Source organism: Sprattus sprattus (genome assembly GCF_963457725.1).
Source record: "Sprattus sprattus genome assembly, chromosome: 6".
NCBI classification, from domain to species: domain Eukaryota; kingdom Metazoa; phylum Chordata; class Actinopteri; order Clupeiformes; family Clupeidae; genus Sprattus; species Sprattus sprattus.
In genome coordinates, this window is record NC_137925.1 from 16,750,150 (window position 1) to 16,777,071 (window position 26,922).

Below are 26,922 nucleotides of genomic sequence, written 5' to 3' on the forward strand. Positions count from 1 at the left end.
GTGTGTGTGAGTGTGTGTGTGTGTGTGTGTGTGTGTGTTTGTGTGGTTGAGAGAGAGGCAGTCAGAGGGAAAGAGAGCTGGAGAGTATGAGAATGAGTTCCAGAGAGAGAGAGGGAGAATGAGTTCCAGAGAGAGAATTAGTTCCAGAGAGAGAGAGATAGAGAGAGAGACATAGTGAGAGCGAGAGAGAATGTGTGTTAGAGAGAAAGAGATAGAGAGAGAGTGAGAGGGAATGAGTTCCAGAGAGAGAGAGAGAGAGAGAATGAGTTCCAGAGAGAGAGAGAGAGAGAGACAGTGAGAGCCAGAGAGAGTGTGTGTTAGAGATAAAGAGAAAGAGAGAGAGAGAGGGAAGAGAGGGAAGAAAGCGAACAAAGCGACTCAAAAATCCACTCATGCATGCACAAGCACCAAGTGGACGGGCACACCTTGAGCACACACAGTTCTGCTTGGCTTCCTCTCCCGTCATTGGTCAGTTCCCAAGAGTGCTGTGTGATTGGTTGATTGGCACCTGGTGGGCAGGCGGTGCAGATGGGCACAGATGGCACAGTGAGCGCAGGTGCCTCGATAAAAAGGCATCAGTGGGGGTGTCAGCGCCAGTCAAGGTTGTCTGTTGGCTTTAAGTCTATTACCTCAACACAAGGTTAAAACAAGGTTAAGGCAGAGCTTTTTACAGCAAGAACAAACCCCTTCTCTACCCATTCTACAAAATCAATTAACATGCACATCCAGTACAACTTACCAGAGGGTTTTATAGCAACAGTTTCACGGTTTAAATCACATCTCAGTGACATTTACAGGGTCAACCTGCATCCATCACATATGAGGTGAAAAACAATCTGATGTCTAGTATTGTCCAGTACTTGAAACAGGTATGAAACCATGACAATTCCTCCTACCTGGCAGCAGTATTAGGGAGATTTTACTCCAGTCTACTGAAATCTGTTGTCATTTGCAGTCTGTAAAGTCTCACACACTGTGAGACTGTCAGTAAAATTACTGTAGGGGGGGGGCACAGATTCTGGATTTGGGTTTGCTTTGCTTGCTAAGAACCCAAAGTATTACAACTTTCAGGGTGTGGGACCCCTAGCTGAATGGTGGATGAGAAGAAGAAGGTTGGAAGTTGGTTGGTGCTGCTCGCTTCCTTTCTAACTTACACTATGGCCGAGCCAAGGAGGTGGATGCTGTTTACATTCAGCCAGTCAATCCAGTGGCTGGAGGCCAAATACTGCTGAAGGCGAAATAACTGGTTATTCTACAGACGTTGTCTGTCCTCAGGCTTTTACAGCAAGTGGTACTCATGAACAGATGCAGGTGAAGGAGGGCGAGGTTAGGAAGGCATGAATAGCCATAGCAACCATAGAGTCAGAGAGTTTCTTTGCAGACTTGTAGTTTAAAGGGTTCGGAGTAAGTATGGGTGTTGTGTTGGTGGGTAGAAGGAATTCAATTCTGGTCAATGAGCGGAGCAGTCAAATCTATAATTTGTTTTCAGCCTTTGGTGCATCAATACCAAGAATGGTAGATTTCAGAGGAGAATAAACAATACAGCAGCCATCTCCTTGAGTATTGAAGTGGTTTCCGAACTGAAAAGAGACAGAGGCAAGGACAGGTTTATTGGATCCAATATGCTGTGTTAATTTCCTGCAGGCATGAATAAAGCACGTGTATTGAACTGTTTCTGTGACTTTCTTGTATACGACACTTTTTTTTTGTTTTAAATATTTATTGTCATTCATTCTTTGAATATTTATGCATTGCTGTAACTTAAAACAGCCCCGAGAGAGGTGTAGAAGAATATTGACAAACGTTTATAGGAATGGTTTATGCATAAGAAATATTAAGTTTTGTCCACACTTTTTTGGACAAAATGTTCCTTCTGTAGATATTGCATATATTTACTCAACATATAGTTTTACTCAGTCGACATAGTTACACAACTCCTAGGAATAGTGAAGTTAGATTTTATGGAAACATGTCCATTCTGAACCGACTTATGTAAATAATGTAAAAGCCTTGAGAGTACACTTTTGAGTGGCAGCTGAAAATGTATTGCCCGTTGGGTCCTATATGTAATTTAGGCAGACTGTGATTGTATAATGGCTCCTTTATTTTTGAGATTGCCATTTTGAAGGTCACTTTTATGTTAAAGCTGTCCCCTTGGTGATTTTGTGTGTGTGTGTGTTTGTGTCTGTGTCTGTGAGTGCATGTGTGTGTGTCTATGTGGGTGTGTGTTTGTGTGTGTGTGTGGGGGGGGTGGGGTGCTGGGTGCCTGTTTGCCTGTGACTGTGATAGAGAGAGAGGAGAAGATAGAAAGGGAATGAGAGTGAGTGAGAGAGAAAGAGAGTAAGAAAGTGAGAAGAAAGGCTTTGCGAGAGAAAATTGTAGCCACTGGCCTCTCATACTAAAGATATGATAATGTAACGAGTTGTAATGAGCTCTTAATTGCATATCAAACTCTTGTGTTTAAGAGAGTCCCTGTGGTGATCATGAACAGAGCAGCCACAGCTGGGCCATGCATTTGATGCATTTCAAATGATGCCTTTATGCTCCTTGAAAGCTTTGCACCACCCTGTGCATTACTAGAGGTATCATTTATGTGCCATTACCTGGACTTTTGGGATGTAGGCCACAAGTGGATATTATGCGTGAGTATTGCTAAACGACACTGAGTGTTGCGTGCACTATAAAAAAACGTTGGGTTGAAAACAACCCAAATTAGGTTTTTAACCCAGGTGCTGGTTCAGAATTCTACAGTACACACATTGGGTTATACTAACATAGCATTCACAATTTTGTCTCAACTTTCAAAATATTGACACAACTGAGTTAAAGTGATCCAGCTGCTGGATAGACTTTGTCACATCTGGTGGAGAAGAGGAGGTGGCACTGTCTTCAACCACTAACCCAGCAGCTGAATTACAAAAACATGAGTTAAAATAACCCAACAAAATGACCCAACAGCCTCAAAAAAAGCATTTGGGCTGACAAAAACAATCCAGCATTTTTGAATGTATAGTAAAGCTCTGGCTATTTCCGCTGCCTGGGTCAGTGTTTTCTTAGAGTGAGTTTTTTTTATACTATGGCAGTGTGTTAAATGCCCAGTACCATACACACACACCGACACACACACCTACCTACACACACACACACACACACACACACACACACACACACCTACACACCCTATTCAGAGTCAGATAGTTCATTAGTGGTGAGCATGAGACATGACACAGACAGGGAAGGAACAGTGAGAGAAGAAAGAGAATGAAAAAAAATCAGAAGAACAGTTGAAGGCAGGATAGGAAATGAACTGAGGAAAGGAGACGGATGGAGAACAGATTGGAGGGAGGAGAGACACCTTAAAAGTGGACAGAGAGAAGAAGAGAGGATAGGAGAGGGTTCATAGCTCACAGAAAAGTGTGTAAACAGAGAGAAGAGAGACAGGGGAATGGAAAAGAGAGGAGGTGTCAGAGGTGAAGAGGAAGAAAGTATAAAGAGCCCCCTACGGTTAAAAAGGTGAACAAGGGAAGGAGACTCCGCACGACCCCAGCCTTCTCTTCACAGCCCCCATCACAAACACCTGTGGAGAGGGAGATACCTGACAGCCTGAGGGCTTCACTCAGGGAGATCCCAACAGCAACAAAACAAGCCCCAGTGCAGCACCCTAGGACATGGGGGAGGAGGGGGGAGAAGGTGTGTGCGTGTGTGCGCGTGTGTGTGTGCGCGCGCGCGCGCGCGTGCGCGTGTGTGTGTGTGTGTGTGTGTGTGTGTGTGTGTGTGTGTGTGTGTGTGTGTGTGTGTGTGTGTGTGTGTGTGTGTGCTGGCACGCTTCTGTTTTCACACCGTGAGAAAGAAAAAAACAAACACTGCTGAGTTCACACCCACAACAAACCCTCCTCACCAATCACTGCCAGGCCGATGCCCCGGCGCCTGCCGATCTCCAGCTGGTGTGAAGTGGCCTGTGGAGGAGAGGAGTGAAGAGAGCGTGCCCATTAATCTGGCACAACCCTCTGCCCACGCACGCCCGCTCCCACGCACGCCCGCCCGTCCACCTGTACCGCACCTCTATACCTGGGCACCTAATGGAGCTGTTAGATTGACACTTTCTTTGTTCTCTTTTCGTCCTGCCCCCCGATTCTCGGCAGAAACTTCTAGCCATTGATTGAAGGCCGCTGAATGGAGACACCTCGCATGCCTCCGTTTCCCAACGCATCATTTCAACGGTGCCCCTGCAGTCAGAGGAAGGGGAAGGAGGCTACAGTTGCTCGTTTAAGGCTGGGTGGTTATCACTTATTCATCGGAGGGTTTTCACCAGTCTGAACTTGTCTTGCAGGTTAGATAGGACTCTTAGTGCTGCTGGGTATCGTCTGTTGCACACTCATGTCTGGGCTTAAGTGCTGCCTTCATGCAAACTTGAGTGGTTGTCTGTGAGAGGGTAGAGGAGATGGGCAGACAAAAGACTGCACAGGGGCAGTCCAAGAGGGCAAGAGGAGTGTCTGCAAATCTCTGATTATTGTTTTATTTTTGTTGGAGGATTGATTTTAGTTGGAGAATTGATTTTAGTTGGAGGATTGATTTTAGTTGGAGGATTTATTTTTGTTGCTATATTTGTCTACAGCACTGGTCAGTGGTCTGCCTGGTGGAATTGATCAGAGGTGTAAGGAACCACTTTCCAGACAAACCACGGAGCGAAAGTTTTGACGAATACCTCTGTTACTTTTTATGAATCTGGTTTATTCTAAGGAAAGTGCCATTCAGGATTGCAGCCCAGCCGTGTTCTATTTTCAGCGTATTCCACAGACACAACCTGTTACTAGTCTGATGTACGCCGCAGAGGCTTGCAGTGCTGCCTCAGACTGCTTCCCTCTCAGCTTGTTTGTTCCAGCTGGTGCTGGGACTATGGGACAGGATGCAGTGCAAGCTTTATTTGACCATTTGGTCCAAAGAAGAGGCTGAAAGGCAATCCACCGCTGTATAATACCTACAATGTGACGTTTCTTCTAGAGCTTGTCGAACCTAGGTGATAAGCCAGGTACCTGTACAGTTCTTCAAGAGGTATCTTTGCTTTTTGGTTTTGAAACTAATCCTAGTCATTTTTTGCTGTAACACTGGTACATAGTAATACGACTCTTGTTAATAATTTGAGCAGAGGCAAAAGCAGATCAGGGCATCACAAGTTATTAAATCAGTTACAGAAAGGGGAGAATCTAAAGTTAGTAAAATTGACAAAAATAAACAAGTCTTGGCAATGTGGTATTCACCACACATTTATAGCAACCAACAGATACTTCAGTGTACTTTATTTAATGAAGAACATATTTGCTCTATTTCTGATTAACCCAAAAACTACTACGCTAACTAACTAAGGTAATGTCAGACTACACCAAAAACAAGGCACAGATCAAATCTTCCCAACTTGTGAACATATGATCTTGTATGAGTTATTTGGTATAGTTAAATTACAGTTTGTACTTACTGTTATGGTTAGAAATATTTTACCTTCAGGAGTTTTTGCTTGAGCGGTTCTGAAGTTCTGAAATTCGAAAAGGAGGCGATGAGAGGTGACGAAAAATGCTCCACATCAAAAGCGCCCAGTGGAAGAAATAGAAAATATTACTGCAATGCAGACCGCTATATCTATCCAATATGGCCGCTGAGATCACAGGCACAGTGACATTTGGGGTCAAGTGTTGATGTGTTGTTTTTTTGTATAATTAATTAATTAAAAAGAACACATTATTTTGACAATCCTGAACAAACCTTCTGGTCAGGTGATGGCGACACACATTAAGTGTGGGAGTCTCTGGCTACAGACACTCAAGATGCTTTTTTGCCATCTCCCCTTAAAGTTTAGTCAATGATAACAGGCCGAGGGTAATCGATGACCGAATTGGAATTTTGTCCGTATAAGCAATGCTAGGCATCACATAATGAGGATTCATGGATGGAGGACTCTAAGTTATTAATGGATAGAGGGGGTTCAGACGGGTGCAACCTGCAGGGGATCAGGGGTCCTGTGTTTCTGAGAGCTTTATAGAGGCTCATCTATGCTGCTCCAGGACTGACACCACTGCACCACTCGCACTAAAACCATTCAAATGAAACCAAACTTGACAAAGAAATCATCTTGCAATGCCATAAAAAATGAATACCCTTAGTAACATTTTCCCATTACCCCTTGTGTGGTTAAGCACTGGAAACAGAGTCAAACAGAACAGAGACAGAGGTGGAGGTAAGAAGGTAAGAAGGTGTGTGAGAAATGTCAACCTAGTTGGACAAGGTTACCTTGGAATGGTCTGGCATGTTCTGTAAACAGTTGACCCACACCTTATTAGTGCATAGCCGAAACAAGTCAATCTGTCTTTTAAGATACAAATGTTATCAGCTCAAAATGTAGAGCCTTACAGTGAATTCAAGCATGTTCAACATTCTCAGTTTGATTTGGAAGTTGATTTCGGTTAAAATGGTAAATGAAGGAGCCTTTCATTTACTGAGAGGCGGGCATTCTTTTAGCATTCCATCTCTCTCTCTCTCTCTCTCTCTCTCTCTCTCTCTCTCTCTCTCTCTCTCTTTCTTTCTCCCTCATTCTGTCTCTCTACTGCTTTCTCTAGCTTTCTTCTGGCTCAGTTTGCCACTCAGTCAGGTTTTTGTACTCTTTTAATTTTGCACTAAAAAATAATAAAACTTACATTTTTGCCTTCGATGGAGCCAAGGCCTTGGTGTTGCCATAGTGACATTATCAGGAGGGCGGTGATAAACGAGGCTCTGTCTACAAAATAAACAAGTGCAGAGATTTTTTTAATGTCTGAAATGAATTATCTGATTATTCATTACATTGCTGCAAAAGAGAGTCTCCACAACTCCTCTGCCAACACTGGTACACAAACACACACACATACACACACGCACACACACACACACAGAGTGGAAGAGAGAGAGAGAGAAAGAAAACACATCAGATTTAAGTATAGAGGACAAACAAAAGATATTGGAAAAATGAGCAGACTGGAAAAATCTGAGAAGCAGGAAAATGGCTTAAGATGAAAGATGGATGAGAGAAAGAGAGAGAGGAAGGTAAAAGAGACATGAGATGGATGAAGCGATGGATGGAACAGTGAAAAGGGAAACATGGTTTATGATGAGGAAGGTAGAGGCTCTGAAGGTAGTGAACTGGTGAAGAGGTGAGAGAAGGAGTGACATCTCTCGGACCTCAATCCAAACTAAATCTAACAGGGTGTGAAATATGTGTTTTTCTTCCTCGCTGTGTGTGTGTGTGTGTGTGTGTGGATGATTATGCAACTGTGTGTGTGTTTGCAGGTCCCCATCTATATGTGCAGCATGTGTGTGTATGCAGTGTGTGCGTGTGCTTGTGAGTGCGCGAGTGTGTGTGTGTGTGTGTGTGTGTGTGTGTGTGTCAGTAGGGCACTTCTCCTCTCTCTCTGTTTCTTCATTGCAATTGATTGGCTGGTTAAGCAGAGCAGACTGCTCACTCAAGCCTAGGATTGAAGCATGCAGAGAGCAAAGCGTCTCTTTTCATCCCTTTCTCTCTCTCTCCATCCCTTCATTCCCCATTCATCCCCCTCTCCTCTTTCATCTTCTATTGACTGCTACTGCAGTAATGCTCTTCGGACACAGTCTGTTAATGCTACATTCTGTAATTCTGTACACACTTTGTCTGTCACCTGTCTCTCGATCGACTGTCTTATGCCCTTCGTATGCTCTTCCTGTGTGTGTGTTTGTGCTTGTGTATCTGAATTTTTGTGTGTGTATTTGTGCTTGTGTGTGTTTGTGTTTATACCAGTTTGAAAATCTGAAGAGAATTCCTCCCTAGTCTCCCACTCCCTAAGTAAACCCACATTTCTCCAGACCGCTGCAGTGATTTAAAGATGCGTGACAGATTCTTCAATCCATCCAGAGAGTGAGCGTGAGTGAGTGAGTGAGTGTGTGTGTGTGTGTGTGTGTGTGTGTGTGTGTGTGTGTGTGTGTGTGTGTGTGTGTGTGTGTGTGTGTGAGAGACACACGTATGTTGTGTGTATGTTTTGTATGCATATGGCTGTGTGTTTGTGAGAGACTGAGAGCAGTAATGAGATTTCTCCTGAGAAACACACATGAACTCACTCTGGCTCGCTGTTTGGGTTCTGCATCTTGTAATCCACTTAAAGACCTGGGGTATCCTTTGTGTAGAGAGCCAAGGAAAACATGCACACGTGCACACACATTCTCTCTCTCCTTCTCTCTTTCTCTCCCTTCCCTTCTCTGTCCATCTCTCTTTCCCCCTCTCCCTCTTTCTCTATCCCCCCCTCTCTCTTTCTCTATCCCCCCCTCTCTCTCTTTATTCCTCTCTCTCCTCTCTCCCAGTCTATTACATACACACATGCACCAACACACACCAAAATAACAACTCCAAAGTAAAGACATACACACACACACACACACACACACACACACACACACACACACACACACACACACACACACACACACAGACACACACACACAGACACACACACAGACACACTCACACACACAGACACACACACACACACACACACACACACACACACACACACACACACACACACACACACACACACGCACATCACCCATGGCAAGAATTCTTTTTTGGGGTCCAGCATCCCTTCCATAACTACTTTTCAGACTGAAGTAACAACATCAAAAGGCTGCTGTGAGTTTTTTTTGTGCGCGCCGAGTTAAAGAGGCATTCTCCACGCCGGCTGACTCTCGATTAGCGTCTCCACGCTCCTCCGGCTCACGGTGCCAAGGAGAACTCTCCAGTCCCCCTGATTTACAGCGCCACGAGGCGTCCTCTGAGAAGGCACAGTAGAATGGGCTCTGGTTCTGCCTCGTAAATTGCGTGAAAGGACTGGATCCTTGCCCTGTAAGCTCACATCTGAAGGCCTGTTGCATCAGTTGGGTTGTGTGTGTGTAGGTGTTTGTGTGCATGCGTACGTGTGATCATCCGGCATGTGGCTCTGTCTATGAGAATCTGTGTGTGTGTTGTTGTACCGCTGTGTGTGTGTGTGTGTGTGTGTGTGTGTGTGTGAGTGTGAGTGTTCAGAGATCTGCATATGCACATATGTATGAGTGGGCAACATTAGAGGTGAGTGAGGTCCTTCCTCAGCATGCTGAGTGCTGTCAGACCGTCTGCTGTCCTCTACTCTCCTCTCCTTCACCTCCCTCTCTCCCTCTCTCCCTCTCTCCTTCCGCCCCCACTCTCTCCATCCAACCATCTCTACATCCCTACATGTCACCTAAGGCAAAGAGCTGTCCATGAGAAAATATAAAATTCTCACTGTTTCTTTCTTGTCTGTCTGTATTTCTTACTCTCTCCCTCTCTTTCTCTCTCTCTCTCTCCCTCTCTTTCTTTCTTTCTCTCTCTCTCTCCCTCCGTTTCTCCACCTACATGAAACCGGTACCAAGGGCAGCACCTCACAGATAAGGCAGACACGTATCCCATCAGGTTGTGCTAGAATGGAAGGATTTCTTTACAATTTGCCATGCAATAGACGGATGATTAAATATGATCGGGTGGGGGTGGGGGGGTGCAAGAAGAAGCGACGAGACAGAGATGGCATGATGATGGAAAAAAAAACAGACTCGTCCTGTCAGATAGTACCTTGAACTTCTGCAAAAGGTTCTTCCAGTTCCACCTCCCAGCTCACTCATATATCTGCCTTTGCAGATAGTTCTCCTCATCCTCAATGCAAAAATAGCCCCATAGAACCATATTTGGCACCTGGTGCAAGGACAGCTGTCCCTCTTAATACCTGCCCAGAAATGTTCAGAAAAGGCTTTTCTTTTTGCTTATAAAAACCGTACCTCTTTGCACAGCCCTTTCCAAGTGCAGCACTAACACAATATATGCACCATTGGAGGCTCAAGAGTCTTGCTGTCCAAGTGTACACCGGCATTGACAACCACATATTCCACCCACACATTTGACTTTACAGGACACCCCGTCTGTCACCCGCCTCATAGTGTTACAGTGTATGGCTCCATTCACTACATCCAAAAGGAGAGAGGAACACGAACAAGTGCATGAATGCATAAATGAGTGCACGAGTGTAAGGTTTGAATAGAATCATGGGAAGAGTATCGTTGTCAGATAGGACTGACCGTTAAAGCCATCCTGTTTGAAAGAGCGTGTGGTCACAGAGAGAGAGAGAGAGAGATAAGGAGAGAGAGAGAGAGAGAGAGAGAGAGAGAGAGAGAGAGAGAGAGAGAGAGAGAGAGAGAGAGAGAGAGAGAAAGAGTTCTGAGTGTTGGGTGGAGGGAGACCCTGGACAGTTAGCTCCCGGAGCACAAACTCGGTCAACTCGGGCGCGTTGTGCGATCAAAACCGCACTAATGAATGTTTTCCAGGGAGATGTTAAATGAGACACTTTGTTAGGGCTTTGATGTCTCCTTTAATGTTTTGTGTGTTGTTTTCTGTGTGTACATGTTGTGCTTGTGTGTGCATACTGTCCTCATGATTCCACCCTTTTCCTTTGAAGTCCCACAGTTCTGTTCTTTCTTTGCATGTTTTCACCCAAGCCCACTATGTCTGAGAGTTAGGTAGTATGTGTCTTTATTCTTTCACAATATTGAAAGATTATGGAACCTAATTTAAAAGGGCAACTTAAATGCATTTTCTCGCAAAATAATTAAGTACTCACGGATTAATTTGCAAAACATTCCCAGCCACACTTCAGCAGAAGAGCGAGAGAAAAACACTGAAACCTTGAACAGGAATTATTAAAATGGGATGATTCGAGATAATTTAATCCTTTTCAGGAGGGAGCAAGGACGCCCATGTAACACAATTAATATTCTTTATCCCAAGTTAAGTCGATAATCCCAAATGGTGAATAAACCATTCAAAGATTCAAAATGAATTAGGAAACTTAGAAAACTATCAAAATGAGTTGTATCAGCATCTATGTTGATTAATTCCCTTTTTGCGCTTCCAAGTTCAAATCAATCCAGGTTCAAATCAATGACCAGCAAGCCATAGGACAGAGAGGAGGTGTGTGACGGCAAATAGTTAATGACAGGGAAGGAAAAGTATCATTTATCATATATCAATCAAATATCAAATGTATAAATGTATTATTTATCATTGGCTCATCTCTCTGTAGTAATAAGGTTGTATTCTAAAATTGCAATAACTTTTTATACAGAACATATTGGCTAATAAGATGACTTGTTTAAGAAGACTGAGCATCTGACGAGGCTTTCTGTGTTTCTGTCATGTAGACATTGGATAATTATTACTATACAGTGTGGAAGTCAACCGGAAATTTTTAGTTTCTAGTGTTAACATGTTAACACTTCCTTATTCCATAGAAAAAAATCCCTAATGGAAAAATGAAAATAAGAATAGAAAACCTAGGGCAAACATTGGGTGGGTTAAAATGTAGTTATCAAAGATTCAAAATAAATTAGGAAACTTAGAAAACTATCAAAATGAGTTGTATAAGCATCTATGTTGATTAATTCCCTTTTTGCACTTCCAAGTTCAAATCAATCCAGGTTCAAATCAATGACCAGCAAGCCATAGGACAGAGAGGAGGTGTGTGACGGCAAATAGTTAATGACAGGGAAGGAAAAGTATCATTTATCATATATCAATCAAATATCAAATGTATAAATGTATTATTTATCATTGGCTCATCTCTCTGTAGTAATAAGGTTGTATTCTAAAATTGCAATAACTTTTTATACAGAACATATTGGCTAATAAGATGACTTGTTTAAGAAGACTGAGCATCTGACGAGGCTTTCTGTGTTTCTGTCATGTAGACATTGGATAATTATTACTATACAGTGTGGAAGTCAACCGGAAATTTTTAGTTTCTAGTGTTAACATGTTAACACTTCCTTATTCCATAGAAAAAAATCCCTAATGGAAAAATGAAAATAAGAATAGAAAACCTAGGGCAAACATTGGGTGGGTTAAAATGTAGTTATCAGTTGGTCTTTTATAACTAACTTGTCTTGTCCCATTAAAATAAAGATGATACTATGAATAGCCTACGGAAAAGCAGAGGAAAGACTGACTTCATTGTGTTGCTTGCCTCGAGCAACATCTGGGACTCTATAGTGGTATCCATGGTTACAAACAACTCTGTACTCACATCCCACAGTTTCTCTGGTGCCTAATTCATTATCTCTAATTCAGTTTTTGTTTAGAAAAAAGAACTTGCTAAAAAAAAATGCTGATCCACCGCATACAAAATGATAAGTCACTCTCACACACTATAGGCTCCTTATGTGTTGATGACGGTTTTTGTACGTCACTATCACTATTACAACAACTCTAGTTGTATTTTATATTATGTGGTTGGTGCAACTATTTCAGGCAACATTATTGAACTTAGACAGACAGACAAGTTGAAATGTCGTTTAATGAATAGTGAAAATGAAACAACATTTTCCCATTTGTAAACAGAGAGATTGCTCCTTCTCACTTTAGGCCTTTATTCATTGGCACTTTACTAAGAAGCTATTTTTAGAACAGTAACTGGGAGAACATGTTGATTAGTGGACTGAACTGAGTGAGTACAAAAAAATATGACTTCTCTGTCTCATTTTTGGTTGCGCATTAAGGCCCCAGATAGAAGGCGGGGCTTCCTCAAAACGCCTTCCTCAAAACAATTCTAAATTCACTCCTTTTTGACCCGACACAGCCAAATGAGTTGTCGGTCCATTTGTGAAGGCGCTTAGGCCTGTGAGCATGTTGTGAAATGACCAAATGAATGTGCGCTAGCAATCAAAATAGCTTTACGAGATGCCCTTCTTTTTTGCACTTAAGAACCCATGGCACACATCCATTAGCATTAGCAGTAGAGCCGCGAGTCCTGGTGAGCCTGAGAACACAAATGGTTTGCCTATGCAAGTTTGCACCTGTGTGTGCTGGCATAGATTTATATTCATTCACCACTTCCTGTTGGAGGTATCTCTTAATAATGTGTGTTAGTTATATGAGTGTGCCCTAATGGTGTGTGTGTGTGTGTGTGTGTGTATGTGTGTGTGTATGTGTGTATTTCGTATGCACCACTGTGATGTGAGATATCGCTAAATGATGTGTATGATAGTTGTATATGTGTGCCCGACAGTGTGTCTCGATTATGTGTTTACACGTGCAGGAACAGCGTGAGTGTGTGTGTGTGTGTGTGTGTGTGTGTGTGTGCATGTGCGTGCGTGTGTGTGTGTGTGTGTGTGTGTATATGAGGGTGTGTGTGTGTGTGTGTGTGTGTGTGTGTGTGTGTGTGTGTGTGTGTGTGTGTGTGGACATGCCCATGGCTTATGAACCACTCTAATGTGCATCGTCATGCCATTGAGATGCCAGTTGGCATGGCGGTGGTCCAGGGCAACAGCAGGCTGGCACAGCGCGGGCTTGTCTTCCTCTGCCCAGCCAGAGCCCGGTGGAGAGGGAGACAGTGAAGGTCAGGGCATAGCAGAGGGAGGAGGAGGAGGCAAAGGAGAAGAAGAGAGGCGAGCAGAAGATGAGAGAAAGAGGAGGATGAGGAGTTAGAGGGTAGGGAATTTAGAGACAAGCAGTTTGATATGAAATTAATCTATAGGGAGAAACCTAAAATCAAATGCACTCTCTCACACACACACAAATGCACACACACACGCCTACAAACTCTCCCTCTTTCTTTCTCTCTTTCTCTCTCTCTCTCTGTCTCTCACACACACACAAACACCATCTTTTTCTCAGACACACTTTCTCTCTCCTGTGAGCACAAAAAGACTCATTACATGAAGTGTGTAGTGTTTGTGCACACACACACACACTTCTGGCGTAACATCATCGGAGTAACTGCTCACCAGTATCCTTTCAGGCAGTGTGTGTGTGTGTGTGTTTTACACGGTGATCGTGGAGACCTGATTGAATTCTCTCAGCATCTGTTGAGACTCTGATCTCTGTCACCTCAAGCGAAAGCCACCTGCGCCTCTCCACTCTAAATGTCCCCATAGCCACGGATATTACCACGTAGCCTGAAGGAGGAGGAGGAAGGGCAGCTAAAATGATGGCTGCTGGAGAGGAGCATTTTGATCTGTGTGTGTTTGAGAGAGAGAGAATGTGCATGAGTGCGTGCATGCAGGCGTGTGTGTGCGTGCGTGCGTTCGTGCGTGCATGCATCCTGCACGTTCATCTGTGTCTGATATTTTAGTGCATTTGTGCAACTTTGTGCGTATACTGCCATGTGTGACTTATTACACATATATTGTGTGTGTGTGTGTGTGTGTGTGTGTGTGTGTGTGTGTGTGTGTGTGTGTGTGTGTGTGTGTGTGTGTGTATATATGTGTGTGTGTGTGTGTGTGTGTATTGTGTGTGAACGTGTTTGTGAGTAAGTGACTGTACAAGAGTGTGATTCTAGAGGGGTTGTAGAGAGGGCTTGGTGTGGTACTGTAGGTGAGCGATTCTGCAGTGCCAGGTAATGGCAGTGTGCCAACACAAAGCACTCGGTGTACGTTTAATCTGGTCTGACTCGGTCAAATGGCTTTGGCTGTTGCCGTGGCGATCTCTGCTCGCGCTCCTTAAATCATTGCCTGCTCTTCACCCCCGGCTCAAACAAAGCAAAGCAAAAGGTAAAAAAAATCAACTGAGCTGAAAGAGAAGGCAAAAAAAAAATGCACAAGACAGCGATTCCCACATATCATCATCTCTCCCTGACTCTCTAACTCTCTCTCTTTCTATCTCTCTCTCTCTCTAACTCTCTCTCTCTCTCTCTAACTCTCTCTCTCTCTTTCCATCTCTCTCTAACTCTTTCTTCTCTTCTGAATCACAGCCTCTGGCTCTGGCAGGAATGGTTTTCACTTTAGGGTGAAAAAGGGTTCTATTCCTCAAAATGCCTCTGTTTGTGTGTCTGTGTGTGTGTGTGTGCGTGCGTGCATGTGCGTGTGTGTGTGTGTGTGTATGTGTATACTGTCTTACTATGATAAATGTTCTTTTCTTTAGTAGTTCCTCCCATGTCTGTTGTTTTTTTTATGTTAGCAGCCCTGCACCACAACAAGAAAGCTCTATCCCTCTCTCTCTCTCTCTCTTTCTCTCTCTCTCACGCTCACACTCTCTTTCATAGACTTCCCCCAATAACCTGTTCATCATATGGAATTTGATTGTGCAGCCCGCAGTCATTTTCTTCTCTTACAGTTTCTCCTGAGAGCATAATTTCAAAACCAACCAGGCTTTGTTTTCTAGTACCATAGACCTGCTCATTAGTTACTGTATCTGAGTATCCAGAGTACAGATGCCTTTAAAACCTTTATATTCATAGTCCACACCTGTATCTGAGTATCCAGAGTACAGATGCCTTTAAAACCTTTATATTCATAGTCCACACCTGTACCTGAGTATCCAGAGTACAGATGCCTTTAAAACCTTTATATTCATAGTCCACACCTGTATCTGAGTATACAGAGTACAGATGCCTTTAAAACCTTTATATTCATAGTCCACACCTGTATCTGAGTATCCAGAGTACAGATGCCTTTAAAACCTTTATATTCATAGTCCACACCTGTATCTGAGTATCCAGAGTACAGATGCCTTTAAAACCTTTATATTCATAGTCCACACCTTCCATTCTGACTAGCCGAAGGTCATCATACCAAATGTCTTTCATTGCACATGAAGTTAAGGTTCCTGCAAACTCTCATTCAAATGGTTCCTGCATGAACCCTTTTGAATACGTCTTTTACGGTTACGTAAACACACACTTGTTACGGAATTTGGCTCATTGTGTCGAAACTCTACGCACACTCCAAGCTTGGAGATAAACATCTCAGTTCTGTGACTAAATGAAATTCTGCACTCAAAACCAAACGATCATTTTTCAAAATGGAATTTTTGCAACAAAATGATACACACATGCAACATTTGAATTACTCAAAACACTGCTGCCTTCAGTACGATGTATACCAATTATATTTTCTCATACAGGCTTCTCTGAAAGATTGGTACAGTACAGTACATCTCATAACATAAGAACACAAAAATAGAAAGGCTTCAGGAAAAATACATACAGCTTATTTTTAAAACAACCACACAAAAACAAACCACAAAAAAAGTAGTAATCATTCAGTACAGTAATCAATACAATGTTCCGTTAAACTCACAGAAACAAACACAATTACAGTAAAACAGTAAATCAAATCACAAGCAATGCACTTTCCAAAAACCAAGCTGAAAAGATTTTCTTTGAGAAATGAGGAGTGAGGAGGCAAACGTTGTTGTGGTTGGTAAACCAGTTCCAGATAAGAGCAGCCCGGTGTGCCCCTAACAGCATCCCAAATGACAACAAACCCGGGCTGCTCTGCTCTGTCCTGTACCACTGCGATACGTAGTGCATCCAGAAATGTGATTATGTGTGCAGTATTGTAGGGACCTAGTTGGCGTGGTGATGGAGAACTCCTTGCAGACTAATGGCATGGTGATATTTCCCCCATGCTGACCAGGGACGTTCACAAAGGCTCTTTGTCCTATAACATTTTGGCCCTGACGCCTGGTTGGAGCTTGATTGTATCCAGCTTCATCAAAGAAAATTAACTCATGCTGTGCACAGGCTGTGCAGCTGCATCAAAGTCCAGGACCCTCTGTAACAGAAAATGCACTCATTGTGCCACGTTGTGTAACTCCAAACGCAGGACTTCAATGTCCACATTTTCACACAAGGGTGGGGGGTGAGGTGGGTCAGACACATTCTGTCAGAACTACAAGCTACAGAGAAGGAAGACGACTGGGGGGCACCTGCCTAAGTCACACACTGCTTTGTTTAAATGTATCTCTGCAATGGCAATAAAACACAATCTACTGCCTCAGGAGGTTGCCTGGCAGTACTGTAGAAAATGCAAGAACATCATGTCATTGGTTAGGTTCTTTTAAAAAAACTGTACTGTCATACCGTACACAGTAACATCAACACTAAATTATGTACTTCACAGCACTATACCATTTTTATTTGTTCACTGAGATATATAGACCTAATATTGTAGGACTACATTGTATTGTACTGTGATGCAGAACGATGTGCAACAATTACAAGTTAAAGACATGAAATATGTCTCTGTCTATTGCCTAGTCCCCTGTCTTTGTTCTTGTCCACGTCCTCTTCCCACTCCTCTCTTCCTCTTCCTCTTCCTCTTCCTCTTCCATTACCTCTTGCCCTCGCTGCTTCCATGTTTGCAAAGTTCTCTCAGAAGAGGTGGGCTTGCCTGAGGTCTATTTGTGGTGCTTAGGCTCAGACTGATTGGTATTCAATTAGGCTATAAGTGTTTGTGTGTGTGTGTGGGTGTTGCAATTTTCAGGTATGTTTTGCAATTTGATTAGAAGTCTTTCCGAACGACTGCAAGAGATTTTATTCTTGAACAAAATGTCTAGACAGTGTAGTGTTTTTCAAGTGTGTTGCAAAATTGCAAATAGAAAAAAAAGACCTTAAGTGCCTTTGTTGAAGGCATGGTTACAAAAAGTGTTTGATGTTTTTGTCTAAGCATTTACTGTACTTTCACTCACTTTTGTAACTTGTCTGGTTTCACTGTATAAATCATTGCATTGTATTGAATGGTATACTGGTCAGCATTGATGACTCTTTTGATGTTCTTTTACAGGTTTGGACGTCACTAAGGACCCCTGCCTGAAGGTGCGCTGCCCACCCCACAAGGTGTGCGTTAGCCATGACTACCAGACGGCCATCTGCACCGGTCACAAGCAGGCGCCCCACAGGTAAGAGATTGCCTGCACTTAGCCGAAGACTCTGCATAATTCATGCCCAGTTAATAACTTCATGCAGCAGGTTCGGTCTGTGTCGATCAGAGTGAATCAGTCATCGAATGCGGGATAAACGCTCACTGTTTTTCACATGTAATATTTATTCACATAAAAAAAACTCCCATTTCAGACATCATCAGTTTGTACTAAGAAAAAAAAAAAGCGCAACAGTCGTTCAGGACGGTTCCTTTCAGGATGATTTCACATTTCATATACTGTACTTAACAAGCAGTCATGCGCAATGCACGTTAAGGACTCATCTCCTGCGTCTGTTTCAAAAATGAAAAAAAGCGGTTGAACTATTGGAAGGATTTATGCACGGCTGTTTGCGCTCCGGTGACCTTCATCAGTTGCTGAGGGTGATTCCTGTCAGCTTTGGGTGGAGAGCGAGCGAATCGAGCGAGCGAGCAGAGTGTTCATGGCACTGATCACTGACCACATTCCCCCAGCTAATCTGAGATTAATATCGCCATCTGCGAAAGCCCTTTACTGTATATGATTAACGTTCTGATTTTGTGTGTGTGTGTGTGTTGAGCGTGGGCTTGAAATAAATATGCAATTATGTGGGACACTCATGTAAAAAAAGTCATTTGAGTGTCACTTCCCCGTGGGTTGTTTTAATTTCCCTGCGCCAAGTCAAGCACTCGGCTGGATCCTTTCACTTCGGTTGAGTGTGTTAGTTTGCGGGGGTCTTGAGTGAGTTCCTCCCGGCTTCTTGGTGCAAACCCCAGTGAGTAGGTGGCGGGGAGGTTTTGGAAGAGCTGGCAAGTGGCTCTGACCCCCTCACCCCCACCTCCGCTCCATCTTTATCCTCCTCACCCTCTCTCTCTCTCTCTCTCTCTCTCTCTCTCTCTCTATCACTTGTTCTCCTCCTTCAGGTTTTTTTTTTGTACAAACAAAGTATTAATTATGCAACGGCCGCTAAGAGGGAATAAGAGTTCATTATGCGTAATTTTCCACATCCCCCTGGATATGCAAACACACACTGTGCTCAGCCATGCCACAGCTTACTGGGGGTGGGGGTGGGGGTGGGGGTGGGGTGTGTTAGGGTGTAATTAAATATGCTTATCCCCATTAAACAGCAAATACGCTGCTGACACCATGATAAGCGCCGCTCCTGTGCCTCGACAATTTTGGTAAATGCTCCACTCATCTATTAATGGCAGAATAATTGCTGGGCAGTGAAAAAAAGAATCTGAAGCTAATCCTCCACTTCTAACCCAACATAGCCCATCCTGTTTCTATTCCACCAAATGAATGGTGCTACATATTGGTTTGAAACACACTATTCATTCAACACACACATACACACACACACACACACACACACACACACACACACACATACACACTCACTCACACACACACACACGCACACGCACGCGCACGCGCACACGCACACACAGACACACACACACACACACACAGAGACACACAGAGACACACAAACACACTATTTAACAACACTATCATATTTTGTTTCAAGGTCTTATACCAATTGTAAGTACATAGGGTCAAATGTTGTATTAAGAAGGGCAGGTATGTAATTGTTTCATTTGTTTGTCCGTGATTAATTCAAATAGACGTTCCTTCTCACCCAAGCCCACAGCCAAGGACACGCGCGCCTTAGGAGCGCCATTCAGCTCAGAGCTGTATCCGCTCAGTCCATCATTAGATCAGGTTCCCTGATTCAGGTTCAAGTGAGTAGAGCCCTGTTACGGTGAAAACATCGCCGGCCGTGGTTCATGTGAAAGTGTGTGTCTCTCCACTTCCATCGGGGAAAGAGACAGTTACCTGGATGCTCCCTCTGCAGTTTGGGCTTAGCTGAACTTCACACACACACACACACACACACACACACACACACACACACACACACACACACACGTGCACACACACACACACACGCACACAGACACAAACACGCACACACAGACACACACACACACACACACACACACACACACACACAGACACAATCAGCTTAGAGTGAAAGAGAGAGAAAACAGGATTGGGAGAGGGGATGGGGATGGGGTGGATAGCGTGACTTGCGGCGGCAGAGAGAAGGATAGAGAGAGAGAGAGGTGAGGAGACAAACAAGATCATTTGTCATTTCTGTCCTACTTGCCATTTGAGGTGTTAATTTCATACTTTCTCTCTCTCTTTCTCTCTCTCGCTTTCTCACTTTCTCTTTTTCTGTTTTTTTTACCAGTTCATCCCCTTTCCTATGTCGCTATGTGTAACCTGTGATTTTACTCTCTGGATCTCTCAGTCTTTATTTTTGTTCTTCTTTCCATCCCTCCCTCTTTCTGGCCCGACCTCTCTCTCTCTCTCTTTATTTCAATCCCTCTCTTTCTCATTTTCCCTTTTCTCTGTTCTTCACCAATTCACTCTCTCTTTTCCTCTTCTTTCTCAACCAGTGATATTACTCTCTCACGCCTACTTACTCTTACATTCTTTATCTCATTCTCTCTCTTACTCACTTACAATTTTGTTGTCAGTGACCCATTCACTTTCAATCTCTCTCCCCTTTTTTCCTCAACTTGTGATTTGCCACTCTTTGACTCTCTCTTACTCATTCTTGCTCTAATCTCCATCTCTCTCTCTCTCTACCGCTCCCTCCTCCTCCTGTCTCTTCATCTCTCTGCCGTCTCCCCAGTGTGCTGTGGTCAGTCAGTCAGAATGGTGGCGGTGTGCAGCCCGCTGAGCGGTGTGAGTGGCGGTGTGAGTGTCTCTCTCCAGGGAGGCCAGTGGGGTAGCTGACTGGCTTAATGCACTCTGCTCTCGGTTGCACCTCTGCCCCACTGTCACAGCTTCCCACCGACACGGGGCGCACACACACGCCTCAACACACACGTGTAACACGCACCACTGCTGCTGACAGCCCACCGCTTTCCCACACGCACTGTGGGACTGTCCACACACACACACACACACACACACACACACACAGACACACCTTCTCACACACTCTCTCTCACACACACACACTCACACACATACACGCCTCAGCGAACATATGTAGTGAGCTGTAACACTGACATCATCTGTCAACACATGTGAGCTGACATATCCCACTTGCAGATCTCACACCTACTGAAACCACACAAACCACACGCACACACACACACACACATACAGCCAGACACACAATCACACTTGTAAACACATTTAGTAGTAGTCCAGCTCACTGGATGATACAGCTGTATCCTACACTAACTGTAACGCACACACACACACACACACACACACACACACACACACACACACACACACACACACACACACACACACACACACACACACACACACACACACACGCGCAAACACACACACAAACACACTCATATCAACACACACACACACACACACACACACACACACACACACAAACACACTTATATCAAAACACACACACACACACACACACACACACACACACTCACATCAACACACATTAGCACATCTATGCAAGCACAAAGATATTCATCATGTTGAAAAAGCGACAGATCCAGCATCTCCTTGTTCACCTTCTCTCCAGCGCAGCTCTTTAGCTCCCTGCCTCTCTTTGGGACCTCTCATCTGTGAGGCTGTGGCTGAGGCTGCTGCGGCGGCTGGCATGTCTAATCTATTATTATAGCTTTTGTGTCACGCCTCTTGAGTTTCGCAATTAAAGGCTGCCGAGCCTGTCTAGGAACAGTGTGATTTCACACTCGACGCTCTTCCACCACTTTGGCAGAAATGTTGAATTATGATTTATCAGTGTTTGGGTGTTGGGATGTCGCTGTTTTTCTCTTTAAGGTGGTTTATTTGCTCTCATCATGTCGCCGTGACCCGGGGTGGAGGAATTGTTTAGTTTTTTTCGGAGGTTAATAAAGCTTAACCAACAGTTTCTCACATTCCCAGGGAGAATTGGATCTGTTTGTCCTTGTATTCCTCATACTTTACTTACAGGATTTTTCAAAGTATCAGCGTTCTTCATACTGATGAGTAAATGCTGTCTGATATCTTATAATACATAAAGTGTGTGTGTGTGAGTGAGTGTGTTTAAAAGTGCATACTCATGTGTTATGTACCTCTGATGTGCGATCAAAAAGTTCAGAGACAAGCAAAAAACACACTGCAAAAAGTGAAATCTTAGCATGATAAAATATCTTTAATCAAGGCAATATATGCTTGTTTTTTGTCTGACAAGTTATTTCTTCTTACAGGCATTTTTTGTGTTAGAACATTTCACTTGCTTCAAGCGTTTCTGTCCTACATTCCCTTAATAAGGGTTTATTACTTGTTACTGAGATTTTATTATTGGTTCTGAGCATGTTAATGCTTGAAACTAGAATAGCATTATTATAAGGCAGTTTTTTCCCCACTGACAAGTACAAAACTGCTTTGTCAAAGTCAGAATTTCTTATTTCAAGCATTTTATCATTCTCATCTCTACATATACTGTATATTACATACATACTGTATATAAAGCACAGCAATTATGTATTCATGTAGACAAAATACTATACAGTGCAAAGACAGTATTTAACTATGCTAAACTTTTGCTTTAAGAACAGACATTATCATCCTTAAGCAGGATCAAGTGAGTGAGCACATCTCATTTGCAATGTAACGGTTGCCATTACATTAACTGGCCATACAAATGCCATGTGATATCTGGGGAACACACTACGAGTCATTTGAACTGTTGTGCAATTCTTTTACATCCCTAAGGTGTTATTTTACTTGGACCCAAGTTTGGCTCTTGCTGCTGATTGTGTAATAAGAGGTATAATCAACCAGCTTCTCAGCAACCAACTCAGTGGCCTGTGCAAAGTGTGGGACCATGACTTGATTAGCCATGATGTTTCGACCAAAATATATCATCTTGAAATGGTGGATATTGAAAACAAAACACCCTACGATCAACAACAAATGTTTAAAAATAAAAAATTATTAAGAATTATTTTCTCAATATGTAGAAAAATGTTCTTATATTCAGCAAATGCTAGTAACATCATCTTGAAATGAGTGTACATGATAGGCAATTTTTCTTAAAATAAGCCAAACTACACTCAAAACAAGTATATTTGGCTAGATACCAAAACAAATATAAGAATTATTTTCTCAAAATGAAGGAAAATGTGCTTATATTGAGCAAATGCTTGCAGCGTCATCTTGAAATGAGTCTACATGCTAGGAAATTTTTCTTGAAATAAGTCAAACTACACTAAAAAAAAAGTAAATTTGCCTCGATACCAAAAAAAATATAAGAATTATTTTCTCAAAATGTAGAAAAAGTTGCTTATATTCATCAAATGCAGGTACTATCATCTTGAAATGAGTCTAGATGCTAGGCAATTTTTCTTAAAATAAGCCAAACTACACTCAAAACAAGTATATTTGCCTAGATACCAAAAAAATATAAGAATTTTTGTCTCAAAATGGAGAAAAATGTGCCTGTATTCAGCAAATGCTAGTAGCATCATCTTGAAATGAGTCTACATGCTAGAACATTTTTCTTGAAATAAGTCAAACTACACTCAAAACAAGTATATTTGCCTAGATACCAAAAAAATATAAGAATTTTTGTCTCAAAATGGAGAAAAATGTGCCTGTATTCAGCAAATGCTAGTAGCATCATCTTGAAATGAGTCTACATGCTAGAACATTTTTCTTGAAATAAGTCAAACTACACTCAAAACAAGTATATTTGCCTAGATACCAAAAAAAAATAAGAATTTTTGTCTCAAAATGGAGAAAAATGTGCCTGTATTCAGCAAATGCTAGTAGCATCATCTTGAAATGAGTCTGCATGCTAGAACATTTTTCTTGAAATAAGTCAAACTACACTCAAAACAAGTATATTTGCCTAGATACCAAAACAAATATAAGAATTATTTTCTCAAAATGTAGAAAAAGTTGCTTATATTCTGCAAATGCAGGTACTATCATCTTGAAATGAGTCTAGATGCTAGGCAATTTTTCTTAAAATAAGCCAAACTACACTCAAAACAAGTATATTTGCCTAGATACCAAAAAAATATAAGAATTTTTGTCTCAAAATGGAGAAAAATGTGCCTGTATTCAGCAAATGCTAGTAGCATCATCTTGAAATGAGTCTACATGCTAGAACATTTTTCTTGAAATAAGTCAAACTACACTCAAAACAAGTATATTTGCCTAGATACCAAAAAAAAATAAGAATTTTTGTCTCAAAATGGAGAAAAATGTGCCTGTATTCAGCAAATGCTAGTAGCATCATCTTGAAATGAGTCTGCATGCTAGAACATTTTTCTTGAAATAAGTCAAACTACACTCAAAACAAGTATATTTGCCTAGATACCCAAAAAATATAAGAATTATTTTCTCAAAATGTAGAAAAAGTTGCTTATATTCTGCAAATGCAGGTACTATCATCTTGAAATGACTCTACATGCAAGGCAATTTTTCTTAAAACAAGTCAAACTACACTCAAAACAAGTATATTTGCCTAGATACCAAAACAAATATAAGAATGATTTTCTCAAAATGAAGAAAAAGTTGCTTATATTCTGCAAATGCAGGTACTATCATCTTGAAATGAGTCTACATGCTAGGCAATTTATCTTGAAATCAGTACAGCTACACTTAAAACAAGTACATTTGCCTAGATACCAAAAATATTTCAGAATTATTATCTCAATATAGAGGGGAAGGTGCTTATATTCAGCAAATGCTAGCAACATGCTTTTGAAATGAGTGTGCATGCTAGGCAATTCATCTTGAAATCAGTCAAGCTACACTAAAATCAAGAGCATTGGCCTAGATGCCAAAAATATTTAAGAATTATTATCTCAATATAGAGGGGAAGGTGCTTATATTCAGCAAATGCTAGCAACATGCTTTTGAAATGAGTCTGCATGCTAGGCAATTCATCTTGAAATCAGTCAAGCTACACTAAAAACAAGAACATTGGCCTAGATGCCAAAAATATTTAAGAATTATTATCTCAATATTGAGGGAAAGGTGCTTATATTCAGAAAATGCTAGCAACATCCTTTTGAAATGAGTCTGCATGCTAGGCAATTTATCTTGAAATCAGTAAAGCTACACTAAAAACAAGTACATTTGCCTAGATACTGTAAGAAATATTTTCTCAATATCTATGACAAATATTTTTTTAAGCTTAATTTTGGGGCTTTTTGCCTTTAATCGGATAGGACAGTAGAGAGAGACAGGAAGCTAGCTGGGGGGAGAGATTGAGAAACGACTGCAAGTCGGCCTCGAACCTGATCTCTTCCCTGTGTCCCTATCAGACCCATTCATGGTGCAGGGTTGCTGCCGCTTGCACCACAGCTCCAACCTTAAAGCAGTCATCTCTTGAGGATATTGTTATTTGTTTTGGAGAGTTTTTAAGTCAATGCATATGTGCAATTGATCATTGAGATAATAGAGATTGTGCAGATAGCATTTGCAGCTGTTTATACCATAGCAACCGTGTCTAGGTTGAAGTTACTAATAAAAAAATATTTGAAGCATTCTTTGTGCTATCTGCAAAATCTATATTATTTCAATGATCAATTGCACATTTGCATTGACTTCAAATCTCTCAAAAAAAAATGCCAATATCCTCAACAGATGAATGTTTTAGGGAAGGACCTGTGGCACACGCAGTAGCAACCCTGCACCATGAATGGGTCTGATGGGGCTACAGGTAAGAGTTCAGGTTCGAGTCCAACTTGCGGTAATTTCTCAATCCCTCCCTCCAGCTAGCATCCTGTATCGCACTACTGTCCTATCTGATTACATGCACAAAAGCCCAAAAATGAAGCTAATAAATGAAATAACAAAATAGCTGAATTTAAGCAAATTGTCCTAGATATTGAGAAAATAATTCTTTTGGTATCTAGGCAAATGTACTTGTTTTAAGTATAGCTTTACTGATTTCAAGATACATTGTCTAACATACAGCCTTATTCCAAGATGATGGTGCTATTATTTGCTGAATATAGGCACATTTTTCTACTTTTCGAGAAAATAATTAGTTTTAAGGCAAATGCACTTGTTCTTAGAGAAGCTGAACTTATTTCAAGATAAACTGCCCAGCATATAGCCTCAATTCAAGATGATGTTGCTATCATTTGCTGAATACAGACACATTTTTCTACATTTCGAGAAAAGAATTCTTAATTTTTTTAGTTTTTAGGCAAATGCACTTGTTTTTAGAGAAGCTGAACTTATTTCAAGATGATGTTGCTATCATTTGCTGAATACAGACAAATTCTTCTACATTTCGAGAAAATAATTCTTAATTTTTTTTAGTTTTTAGGCAAATGCACTTGTTTTTAGAGAAGCTGAACTTATTTCAAGTTAAATTGCCTAGCATATAGCCTCAATTCAAGATGATGTTGATATCATTTGCTGAATACAGACACATTTTTCTACATTTCGAGAAAATAATTCTTATATTTTTTTGTTTTTAGGCAACTGCACTTGACTTTAGAGAAGCTGAACTTATTTCAAGATGATGTTCCTATAATTTGCTGAATACAGACAAATTCTTCTACATTTCGAGAAAATAATTCTTATTTTTTTTTGTTTTTAGGCAAATGCACTTGTTTTTAGAGAAGCTGAACTTATTTCAAGTTAAATTGCCTAGCATATAGCCTCAATTCAAGATGATGTTGCTGTCATTTGCTGAATACAAGCACATTTTTCAACATTTCGAGGAAATAATTCTTATTTTTTTTAAATGTAGGCATATATACTTGTTTTAGGTGTAGTTGTACTGATTTCGAGATAAATTGGCTTATATAGCCTCATTTCAAGAGTATGGTGCTAACATTTGGCAAATTTCAGCACAATTTCCTACATTTTGAGAAAATAATTCTTAGTCTGGCCACACTAGTTTTAAGATATATTTGGGATCTTTGAGGCTAGCTATTTTAACTTGTTTTTGAAACTCTTAGTAAGCCAAATCTTCCTGTTCTGTTGGCAGATAATTTAGCTTATTTTAAGCAATATTTGCATCATTTTATTACTATTTTTTCTTGTTTTTGAAAGCTCATTTTTTGCAGTGCATAAACTGATTTAAATATGGCCGCCATCCCCTTCAAAGTCGTCCCCTCATGCAGAAAAGCAGCATTCCTGGTGCTCCCGGCGGTCCTGCCACGCTTGGAACG

General features: G+C 41.7%; 1 protein-coding gene across 1 annotated transcript in view; it reads left to right on the forward strand.

The window, feature by feature from the left end:
• The window catches only part of spock1 (SPARC (osteonectin), cwcv and kazal like domains proteoglycan 1), a gene marked incomplete at both ends in the record, with an annotated part of 84,188 nt that overhangs the window by 9,560 nt on the left and 47,706 nt on the right, over positions 1 to 26,922 (forward strand). Inside the window, one exon of the mRNA XM_080840849.1 lies at positions 17,614 to 17,728. Coding sequence (XP_080696975.1) covers positions 17,614 to 17,728 — 115 coding nt within the window. The remainder of the gene's footprint in view (positions 1 to 17,613; positions 17,729 to 26,922) is intronic.